General features: G+C 42.8%; 2 protein-coding genes across 2 annotated transcripts; one reads left to right on the top strand and one right to left on the bottom strand.

The window, feature by feature from the left end:
- Positions 1-2,404: 2,404 nt before the first annotated feature.
- Positions 2,405-5,389, top strand: LOC133021041 (coiled-coil domain-containing protein 177). The gene is made up of 3 exons (XM_061087811.1): positions 2,405-3,397; positions 3,993-4,279; positions 4,978-5,389. Exons 1-3 carry the CDS (start codon positions 2,405-2,407, stop codon positions 5,387-5,389), a joined length of 1,692 nt encoding a protein of 563 aa, XP_060943794.1.
- A 1,772-nt stretch (positions 5,390-7,161) lies between these two features.
- Positions 7,162-11,085, bottom strand: LOC133020949 (zinc transporter ZIP9). Its single transcript, XM_061087724.1, has 7 exons — positions 10,990-11,085; positions 10,309-10,414; positions 9,916-10,083; positions 9,761-9,829; positions 8,024-8,109; positions 7,519-7,653; positions 7,162-7,431 (listed from the first exon to the last, which is right to left on the bottom strand). Exons 1-7 carry the CDS (start codon positions 11,083-11,085, stop codon positions 7,162-7,164), a joined length of 930 nt encoding a protein of 309 aa, XP_060943707.1.
- Between the last annotated feature and the right edge of the window lie 991 nt (positions 11,086-12,076).

The following is a 12,076-nucleotide window of genomic DNA, read 5'->3' as shown; positions in this document are numbered from 1 at the left end:
CAATACTGTGCTGTCAAATCACCTGCCTTCAACTGGATCTCATTTGAGAATATAGGCAAGATGGTGAATATACCTTGCACGTTTGAAGGTCTTCTGCACAATTTAAGTTATCATCTGCCATTAGATGTTAGCAGGTGTTAGTGGCCACCAGTGGATGTTAGGGACATAACTTCAGTTGTGCACCTTAGCGACTGCTGTCAAGCCAGCCGACACTCGCATCTATGGTAAACGCATCCAAGGCGTTTTTTCAAAATAAACTGTTGACATGGAGTACTGTACTGTAAAATGTTTGATATTCAGTATGTAGGTAGTCTGGGAGGTCCTGGACACAGGCATATCAGTCTCTTTCTGAACTTATTGAGCAAAGTGTTTTTACAGTACTTTGAGGTACCCAAAATTATCTATTTTCTACAGTGACAATACTGAAATGATCAATTCCACAGTGAAAATGTTGGACTTTACTTTGAAAAATCTCTTAATCTATACAGTATAAATGTTTAATATTCAGTATGTAGGTAGTCAGAGAGGACCTGAACACAGGCATATCAGTCTCTCTCTGAACTTATTGAGCATCGTGTTTTTATAGAACTTTGAAATATCCAGAAATGAACTGATTTGATTGTACACATGTTGGACTTTACTTTGAAAAATCTCTTAATCTACACAGTAAAAATGTTTATTATTCAGTATGTAGGAAGCCAGAGAGGTCCTGAACACATGCCTATCAGTCTCTCTCTGAACTTATTGAGCAAAGAGTTTTTAAAGAACTTTGAAATATCCAGAAATGAACTGATTTGATTGTACACATGTTGGACTTTACTTTGAAAAATCTCTCAATCCATACAGTAAAAATGTTTATTATTCAGTATGTAGGAAGCCAGAGAGGTCCTGAACACATGCCTATCAGTCTCTCTCTGAACTTATTGAGCAAAGAGTTTTTAAAGAACTTTGAAATATCCAGAAATGAACTGATTTGATTGTACACATGTTGGACTTTACTTTGAAAAATCTCTCAATCCATACAGTAAAAATGTTTAACATTCAGTATGTAGGTAGTCAGAGAGGTCCTGAACACAGGCATATCAGTCTCTCTCTGAACGTATTGAGCAAAGTGTTTTTTTAGTACTTTGAAGTATCCTGAAATGATATATTCCACAGTTGAAATGTTGGACTTTACTTGGAAAAATATCTGAATCCCTACAGTAAAAATGTTTAACATTCAGTATGTAGGTAATCAGAGAGGTCCTGAACATAGGCATATCAGTCTCTCTCTGGAATTATTGAGCAAAGTGTTTATATAGTACTTTGAAGTATCCAGAAATGAGCTACTTGAAGCTAAAAATGTGTGACTTTTATTTTTCGTAAAATCTCATAATTGATACTGTCAAAATGCTATTCATGAAAATGACAGAAGTAAGACGATATATACTTCTTGTGAATTTAATCCAATAAATTATTTTTCAAGTATACAGTTTGTATAGGCTCCATGTCAACAGTTTATTTTGAAAACCGGACGTATGCCCTCATGTGTTCTTCCTCTAACTTCGAGTACTCCGTTGCCTTCCCCTTTCTGGGCGGTTTGGATGCGTTTACCATAAGTGTCAGTATATGAGTGCAGTATAATTTTGTGTGTCGGCTGATTTGACCACAGTCATAAAACTTCGGATCGATTTTCTCAGAGCGTCCCACCGTCTTTCGAAGGTGGAACTAACTTCAGTGACGGTGGACAGTCGTACCGGTAGATGGCGCTCTAACCGTGTGATTATTTCTACAGTCGCCCTTTACTGTGAAGTCGTGGTTTCGTCGTCATGGTAACGTGAAGCGTCACCCCCAGTTGTTACCAGTCTTCTTGTACTTTTCTTCCAACGTGTTTAAACTGATACCTGACGGGGTTTGTTGGAATTCTTCTTTTTTTTTGTTGTTGTTGTAATTAAAGCAATTTTAAGAACATCACGTAAATAAGTCAGTCTGCTCATATTGGCCTTACATTGATTTTAAATCATTTTGGCGCAAAGAATGCATAAAGGATGAGTTTTAATAATAAAAAGATTCATTTAGGAAAACATTTCTCTTGTTCTGGAGTCTTTCTAGATCTTTGCTATTGTTTTGATGCTTCCTGTTTATTTCCCATGAGGTCATAGTTCTCTACATTATTCGGTGCAATCTGTAATTAAACGTTTCATCGGGTTTGTGTGGACAAACTTTAGATATTTACAAAAAACATTTCTAGTCTGGACATTTCTCTGTCTGTGGTTTTATCACAGCCGAGCACGACACGCAGCTCTAATCCCTCCATGACCTCCCTGAGTCGAGAGGGCGAGAGAAGGAGCTGGAACGAGGGAGCGGAGGACACTTAAGGAGCTGGACTTCACATCCAGCGGGTTGGACTGCTTAGACCGGAGTCATGCATGGGGAGCAGAGGACCACCTTCCCGGTGCTTCGTTTGGACCTGGACAACTTCGACCTGGCGGAGGCGGAGAGGAGCCGCTATGTCTTGACCAGCCCCCGATCTCTGCAGTCCTGTTCGCGTCTCGGCATCAAACCCGTGGAACTTCTGATCAAATCCCTGAACGAGCTGATCGCTGAGCAGAGGGATGTTCCCCTGGAGGCGGTGAGAGTTATGCACGAATCCTACGAAAGGGAGAGAACGAAGCTTTTGCAAATGTGCCGAGAGGAGCGGGAGAGGATTATCCAGGGGAGAGCCGGGGACAGGTGGCCGGGCCTGGAGGAGGTGCCCGTCGCCAAAGGGAAGGATCAGTCAACACAGAGACACTCCATCCCCTATGCAGACCTGTGCCTTAAAGGGAAACCAGCCAGCAGGTCCTCCGGCTCTGCTGCTGGTGCCAGAGAGCCAGACAGGAGCACAGTCTGCAGCTACAGGCTGGGAGACCTCAGGCACTCCCCAGCGACCGAGAGGAAACTGGAGAGGCTCACAGAGGACATCAGGAGGAAGATGTGTGTCACAGTGTCCGAGAGAGACCGCAAGATAGCTGCTCTCATGCTGGTGAAGCACGAGGAGGAGCAGGCTCGCCTGGAGCACTGTCAGCAGGAGAAGCAGGAGCGAGAGGAGGCCCAGAGGCAGATGGAGGCCCAGCAGGCTCAGGTGGAGAAGAAGAGGAGGAGGGAACTGAGGCAGAGTGTGCAACACTGGCATGAGGATCTGGAGGCCCGCAGGAGGGTGAGGGAGCGTCAAGAGAAGGAGAAAGTAGTACAACTCAAGCTGGAGGCACTTCTGCAGGAGGACCGCTGGAGGAGGCTGAAGGAGGAGGTGGAGAACCAGCGTAGAGGAAAGATGGAGGCTGCACAGAAAGAGGCGAAGGGACGCAAACACTGCCAGGAGAAGATGCTGAGGGAGAAGCGAGAGAAGGAGAAGAGGGAGCAGGAGAAGGAGAGACAGGTGCAGTGGTGGGAAGTAACGAAGTAGAAATACTTTGTTACTGTACTTAAGTAGATTTTTCACATATCTGTACTTTACTTGAGTATTTCTTTTCCTGACGACTTTTTACTTTTACTCGTTACATTTGAACAAAAATATGTGTACTTTCTACTTCTTACATTCTCAAACTGGCTCGTTACTTGAGCATCTCTCTCTCTCTCTCTCTCTCTCTCTCTCTCTCTCTCATCTAGGGTTCAAACTTTGTAAAATTATACATTATATACATTATTTTCATATTGTTGTTATAATTTTTCAGTCAGTTGAGATAAATCTTGAGGAGAAACATTTTGGGTTGTTTTGTGTCTGTATAGGCCTAATATAAAAGGCACTTTGCATTTTTAATTTTGGTACTTGTACTTTTACTTTTGATACTTAAGTACATTTCAACACCAGATACTTTTGATACTTAAGTACTTTTAATATGAGCTACTTTCAGACTTTTACTCAAGTCATTTTCTGACGGGTAACTTTTACTTTTACCGAAGTCACTTTCAGGTAAGATATCTGTACTTTTACCCAAGTATGGCTTTCAAGTACTTTATACACCACTGGACAGGTGTCAGTCGAGAAGGAGCAGAAGGCCAGAAGGAGCAGAGAGCTGCAGGAGAAGAAAGAAAGGAAGAGGCTGCAGGAGGAAAACCACAAAGAGCTCCTTCGACACATCCTTCTGAAACAGGAGATAGAACAGCGTGTGGGGGAAGAGGAGGCCCAGATGAGGAGCACCCTGGAGAAGAAGCTGCATCACTCCTATGAGAAACGTACCCAGGCCGTGGAGGCCCGGCTGAAGGAGCTGCAGGGGCGAGCAGCCCGGGAGGAGGAGCAGGGTCAGAGGGCGCAGCTGAGGTCTGTTAAAAACGTGATCGTTACTTCTTTAAGAGAAGAAGAGCCAATTTGGTTTGTCAATCAAAGTATTTATTTAGGAGAGCAATGAACAGGTTACAGCAAAGCAATGGGCTTCCAGTACATTAGTTGTATCAGAGCTCGCTGAACATCCGGCATCTGTCTATTTTATAGCAGTAGATCTTCGTTCCTCCTCCTCGGAAGTGCGCAGGCGTAATCCATCCTCCTGGCTTTTTGGAACAGGGAGACACTCCCAATGACGCTATAGTTGCTAGGCAACCTGTTTACTTCATAAAAGACCTTGAACCAGGAGATGCAATGTGGGCCAAAGGTGTTTACAATTGGAGAAAAGATTATTATGTTTTCTGCTTCATCAAAACAATCCTGACTGTGTAAACATTCGGATCCTCGAAACCAAAGCAACATACAAAATTAAGTCAACAACGTCACTCTGTCTGACCTCCTATCAAGACAGCTGTGAGACTGACCATCAATGTGACGCACACATTTATAATTTGTAGATTAAACATTAGGAAGGAAAAGGTTATTATTAAATTATTTGTACTAAGCATAATATCTAACTAAAAATACTTCTATCTTTATTTGGTAAGAGTATAAATTTAATTTGAAATGATGCTATCTTTATTTGTTTAGAATTCTGTCAGATACAACCTATAGTTAAAAGTTTGAAATTCCAACAGGTCCCAGCTGCAGAGGGTCCAGCAGCTCACGCACAAGCAGATCCTGGTCCAGCAGAACCAGCGGCGCATGGAGCGGGCCGCCCGGTTCACCTCCGCCCAGCACCGGGACAGAGCTCAGCGGACCCAGCAGCGCAACCAACACAAGCAGCTCTGTCACCAGAGGCTGTGGGAGAGGCTGCAGAGAGAGGAGGAGGCGATGAGGAGGCTCAAAGAGAGCTACATCTGCATGAAGGACTGGAGGAGAGAGAGGCTGCGGAGACAACGAGAGCAAATACAGGAGGAGGCCAAGACGCTGGCTCGGGCCTCCTTTCACCTGATGGACAGGGCGAGGCAGCTGACACACAGAAGGACCTTTGACCAGATGGCTCTGCAGGCTGAGCTGACGGCCTCCATGAGCCACATGAAACTATGAGTGACATGAAAATGTAGCAAAGGCACGTCATACATGTCGATGAATGTGTTGTTACCGGGCTGCAGCTGAAGCTTTAAATACATGTTGGGGCCCCCAGCTGCACAGAGGGCCCTTGAACACACCATGGATCCTTATCATGTTAGAATTGTTCTCAATGTAGCTCAATGAGGGATGTGCAGAATTTTATTTGTGTAACGACCCACAAAGTGACAGTGCGATTAGATATCCAACACAAAGGATGGTGCCATATATTGTTTTAAATATATTAAAGCAAAGAAGGAACCTGGAGTTATAGGTCTGACCTTGTGGTGACCTCCCATCAGGAAGATCCAGCAGAGTGGTTTGTATTGAGAGATCCAGCAGGACACAGTTTAGTTTTACACACAGTCCTGCCTGTGGAGAGTTGAGAAGTGTGGGTGAGTGAAACTGCCTCTGGTGGTACATGAAGGAGTTGGAATCAGTGTTTTGAATTTGCTATAAGCAGCCAATCACAGCCAGTGGAGCCCAGAGAGGAGAGGAGGGGTTCAGGGAGAATGTTTGGATGTGGAAGATGAGCCAGAAGTTGCAGCGTTGACCTCTGGGTAATGTTCAGCTCACCACTGTGTCTGACCACCACTGTGTTTCTATAGAAACCTTTTTTATATACATTTATGTGAATTAAGCAGATTAACATTAACCTAAATTGCAGGAATTGAAGCAAAACCAAAGAAATATATAAATGTAGAGTAGAAACAGCTGAGTGAAGTGATGACATATTGGACAGTGTTTTGTATGTTTCACTCCTTCTCATGATTTTATTGTATCTGGATATGTTTTATTATAATTTTATTATATAATTAAAAGCAAAATGTCTTAATCTTGTTATTGTGTTTAACACCAGCCTGATTTTTCTATGTCAAGTTCTCAGAGGCAGTTGATGAAAAGGGTGCAACCTGACACTTTGATCATTAAATAATGAATTAGCACCAGATAGTTTACGTTTGCATCAAAAAAGTAACTTGAGGCATCATTATAACAGAAGCATACGTGTTTTTATTACATATAAACGTCTGCACTCACTGAAGAATTAAGAGGAATCATCAAAATTGAGAAAAACAAGTGACATGACCATAAATTCAGTGAGACGTGTGTCCAGCTGACTCACATATCATCTAGCAGACCTACAGACTTCATAAGTATTGTTACACGTTCCGACACGCGTCCAAAAGTCAGTAAAAAATCTCACGTTAAAAACTATAACTCCTATTTAATTACATGAAAGTTTCACATCCTTTCTCACGTGTAGTTTTATTGCACATTGATAAAACAGAAAAACTGAGCTCCAGACTAAACAACAAAACAAGGAAATAAAAAAAAAAAAAAATAGCCTTGCCCAGTTCTCGTATCTTTGGTGTAACAGACAGTATCATGTGATCCGGTCGTTCCTGTAAATCTATCTATCGACTTACTGGGATTTCACCGCTTACCAGGCCCTGTTCTCAGCTTTGGCAGCAAATGTAGCCTATTCTGTTTCCCATTATGTTTTCTTGAAATGGAAACTCAGTCAACAGAGGACGACATATTTGCCATCAGAGTCTTTATACTGACTGCAAAGGTCTTTTGAAAAACAAACAAAAGCTGTGCTCAAGGAGCAGTTTCACAGAGAACACACAAAAGTAAACCCCCGTCCCAGTCATATTGTATTTCCTCTAGAGTTTACAGACTAGGCTAGAAAGGTGCTCACAGTCTTTCCCCTCAGGTGCGGTGGCACTGTGCCCTTTCTTTTCTTCTTCTCAGTCGTCATGTAGCCCGAGTGCCAGCACCATGGGGAGCACGACCCCAAAGATGAGAGTGAGGCTCTCCAGGAGCCCCACGTGGCGCCGCTGGTGGGTCTCAGCTCCCGCGGTGGGCTGCTGGGGGTCAGAGGAGGGTGGGCCCTGGTCTGCTCTGCCGCTGTTGATCTCCGGGAGAACGTGCACCGTGGCCACGTAAAGGAAAGTCCCAGCTGAGAAGAGCATTCCCACGCCTGTGGAGCTGAGCTGGTTCTGAGGCGAGCTGCCAGACTGCACAGACAAACACATGAAATCAAAAATAATAACAGAACCAACGACTGAAATACTGAGATACGAGATATAAAGCTGTGTTCTCACTGAATGTAATATGAAGTAAGAGGTGATGGCAACTATAGGTGAGGCAGCTGAAAAGGCCAGCAGGTGTCCCTGGATGTACTTCCTCTCGAGTCCTGAGTGCATCAGAAACGAGACCAAACCAAAAGCTGTGGGCGCCTGGGAGATAAGAGGGAGGGTCCGCTTTATTACAACTTATTAAATGGATTTGGATTTAAATAAATGGATTTGTATTTATATAGCGCTTTTCTAGTCTGATGAAGACCACTCAAAGCGCTTTACAGTACAGTTTCACATTCACCCATTCACACACACATTCATACAGTGCATCTACTTGCAGCACTTTGTTATTCTATGGGGGGCTATTTAGGGTTCAGTATCTTGCCCAAGGACACTTCGGCATGCAGATGGTTCAGACTGGGGGTCGAACCGCCGACCTTCAGGTTGGAGAACGACCACTCTACCCCTCAGCCACAGCCGCCCTAATGATTAACGATCACCACCATATTTTTCTCTCTGAGAAACTCACCTTGTGTAGAATCACTGCAAAAAATACTATGACTTGCACTGTCACTTGACCCGTGGACACAGCAGCTCCGAGAGCAAATCCATCGGCTGTACACAGAAGAAAAAAGATGTTCATACAGAAGGCTGCGACTAAAGAGGATGTTTGTGCTTCTTTTCTGTGTGACATGAAACGGATGAAGTTTGTTACCATTATAATAACACAGCCACACCCTCATCTATTTGACAGGTTAGGTTTTCTATTTTGCATGTTCTATTTTATTTTTCCCTTCTTTGCATATATAATCTATTTGAGGCATGAAGCTTCCTCCTACTCCTTTTAGAGAAAGGTTTTAATGTCCCGACCAATAAGAATGAGCCGATAACTTCCAGGCACTTATCATTGAGGCAAAATGCCTAGAAATGTCCCACTCTTAGTGTTAAGGTGCAATACTTGGGACACTTCTAGGCACTTATTATAGTACAGGGTTTATACACATTTTGACCAATGGATTTCCATGACTTTACCATGACTTTTCAATAACTTTAAACCAAATTTCCATGACCAAACATTTTGTGAAACCTTGGTGTATACATGGAAAAGTGACAAAATTCAGTATTTAAGATAACAAAGAGAATTTTGAAGCATACCGTATACTGTATTTTGAGCATATTTTTTTGAATTTTTTTTAAATATTTTTATTAGGAGGTAAGGCACAGAAGAACAAGAATCAATGATACAGTCAACCTCCTTGTATGTTTTTCTTAATTAAAGGACCACATGAATGTGGTCCTGCGAACAATACATTACACAATTCAATGAAAATAAGAATAATAATGATAAATAAATAACTGAAAATTCTATTAAGTAATAATTAAGTGTCAAAGCTGCACAGTATAAATAAATAAAAATAAAATAAAATAAAAAAAAGAATAAGTAAATGAATAAATAAAAAGGAAGAAGAAAGAGAGGAAAGAGAGAGAGGGGGGGGGGTCCGTCAATCAGGGGGCAGGGACTGGAGAGAGTGGAAGAATGTAAGAAAGGGAAGCCACTTATTATAAAATTTGTTAGCGCTACCTTTCACTGAATATCTGATCTTTTCCAGCTTTAGGAAAGACATGGTGTTGTTGAGCCACTGAGTAATAGAGGGAGCTTTAGTCGACTTCCAGTGGAGAAGAAGGTGGCGTCCTGCCAGTAAGGAAGTAAAAGCTAAAATGTCTAATTGAGTAGAGGTAAACCGGTTATGGTCCTATCATATTTCTTTTAAAAGCACATGAATTATTTAAAATTCAGCGTAAATCAACAACATGAAAATATGAATATAACAAATTTCCATGACTTCTCCAAAACTTTTGGGATTTAAATTTTTTCGAGCACTTTTCCAGGCCTGGAAATAAACATTTAACAATTCCATGACTGTTCCAGGTTTTTCATGACCGTAGGAACCATGTACACTTTACTCTTTGTTACTAGTCTAACAGATGGTTCAGAGAGATTCAGCTTCTGAAAGCTACATGTAGTTAGATTTGAAATTAGCAAAAGCTTCCAAGTCTTGGTTTAAACTGAGAAAAAAGTCCTTCAACATAAAAGACTCAGTGACAGAATCACATGCTGAGTCACATGAGGCCTTGAACAACTCTAAAGCTTTGTGGGGAATCGTCCTTGCTTCAGGCCCTACATGGAATTCCTTGAAACATCTTACTTACCTTGGGCAAATACACAAGTAATGATAAAGGAAAAGTGCTGTAAATATTTAAGTACCTGCAGCGTGAATCACCAGCCCCAACGTGGTAGTGACGCCGACGCTTTTGTGCGGCTGAGTTGCTTGGCCTGAAATGAGACGTCGCACATGTTGTGGTGAGGAATAAAGACAGTGGCGGACATTAGGTGAAGCTGCGAGAGGTCAGCCAACTTGCCACGCGTGGAGATGTAACTTGCAATCTGATCCACTGCAAACATGAAGGTGAAACCCAGCGTTAGGGCCACTCCGATGAAGAAGCGCGGCGGACGGCCTCTCTCTGTGGAGATTGTGTTTTTGTCGCTGCCATTCAGAGAGGAAGGCCCATCAGAGGAGGAGGAGGATGCTGCAGAGAGAAGATGAAGGACAGGGAGAGCTTTTGATCACAGACAAAGACACAGGTGGACATGCACAAAATGACTGAACCACTTCAATCACTATGGGCTTCATCACCCTTCAGCAAAGGGCCACAATCAAACAATCACTTCATCATGTGCAGATTAAGTGCTGCAGATTTCCCTCCTTCAGCTCAGATTGTACATGGGGTTGGTGGGTACAGCGCCCTGCTCACCAATCCATGACTCCTCCAGTAAACCCACTCCCTCTGGGATGGTGATGGCCAGTGCGGTGCCACACAGGAGTCCAGCCCCGAGGACAGTGATCAGCTGCAGGCTTTTCTGAAAGAGTGGACACATGATCATATGATCAATGATTATATCACTATTACTATTATTATTATATATACTGTTGCTGCCATTATTACTATATACTGCTTTTATATTGGTATAATTACTATTATATATAAATATATATTATGTTATATTATATTCTATATATACTGTACTATTCTTATATACTGTCTAACAATAACATTACCATCATATCATCAGTACTATTACCATCATCTTGCCACTGCACCTTATCTACCTATTTTATTTTATTTTATCTTGTGCTTCTGTTTTTTATTCTTTCTACCTCAATATTTTTTATTTTATTCTATTGTAATCAAATATACTGGCTGCTATGACAACTTAATTTCCCTTCGGGGATGAATAAAGTACTCTATCTATCTATGATGTCAGCTGATCAGTGAGATTCTTCTTCCTCCTCCTCCTCCTCCACAGTGTTATTACACACAAAACTGATTCAGTAAACACACATAACACCATCAGCAGGTCTCTCACTGCAGGTTGAGATACATTGTTGATGCGTGTACACTCATCTGGGACTTCAGGACAACATCAACACTCACCTCGGACAGTCTGAACAGCAGCGGGATGAATCCAAGTAGGAAACAACCCACAAACATCGCCACCGATATGAAAGTAATGATGAGTCCACCCTCCATGGCGACGTCGGTGTGTTACAGACCTTCAGGTGGCGGCTTGGTGTGTTGCTGTGTTACATGCTGGTGTTGAGTGGGTCCCGGTGGATCAGTGTCTGGATGGCATGGAGCTCAGAGGCAGTCTGGCTGTTCCCGGCTGTTCCACGTCTCACCACGGCACCTCCCTCCCCTCTCTGCCGAGCAGCAGCACCCAGTGTCGGACACTGAGAACTGCAGCCCCCGCCCCCGTCAACATCTGGCCCAATCACCTACCCCCATTCTTTTCCTGCGACAATGATCCATTACAGTACCAGCTGAAATGCTCGACCCAGGGGAGGTGTTTTGTCAAAGGGAGTTATCCCAGACAGAGAGTGTGCCACCTAACTGCAGGAGCACGCCTACGATACAATTGTGGTGGTGCGACAATATTATGCTTCTATAATATCAATGATAGACTGTAAATTAAAGCCCTCAAAAAGCAAATTCATTTGGGTTAGAATAATAAGAATAATGCCTACAGTTTCAATAGGGCCTCTCACCATTTGGTGCTCGGGCCCTAATAAAGATGGACGACATGAAGGCTGCCCAAAAGTGAAGCCAAAGAGTCTCGACCCCCACCTGGTGACAGGCTGTAGGGTACCTCTTCTACTCCGTGTTAGAGGATGGGACATGGACCAAACTTATAAATCAATGTACACTTCAGATTAACATTTTTTAAATGATATTCGTTTGGAGTCGGACAAGTTGGGTGGGGGATTCTTTATACTGAACATGTCTGGATGTTTGGCCCAAGCTGCTCTCTGCGAGCCAAATGGCTCAAAAGGACTCACTATTGTGAGGTAATGCAAAAGTATTGCACAAAAAAAGTAGCGCGAGGACACAAAACATATTGTGTGAGAATGCAAAAGTATTCCCCCAATAAATTCTTGCTGTGACCCTTTGGGGGATCTGTACACTAACATAAGTTCATGGTCAGCAAACTAAGTAATGTCTGTCAAGCAGCAGCATTTATCAA

The sequence above is a fragment of the Limanda limanda genome, chromosome 15 (genome assembly GCF_963576545.1).
Source record: "Limanda limanda chromosome 15, fLimLim1.1, whole genome shotgun sequence".
In the NCBI taxonomy this organism is placed as follows: domain Eukaryota; kingdom Metazoa; phylum Chordata; class Actinopteri; order Pleuronectiformes; family Pleuronectidae; genus Limanda; species Limanda limanda.
Note: the sequence above shows the minus strand (reverse complement) of the source record. Positions and strands in the feature narration are given on the sequence as shown.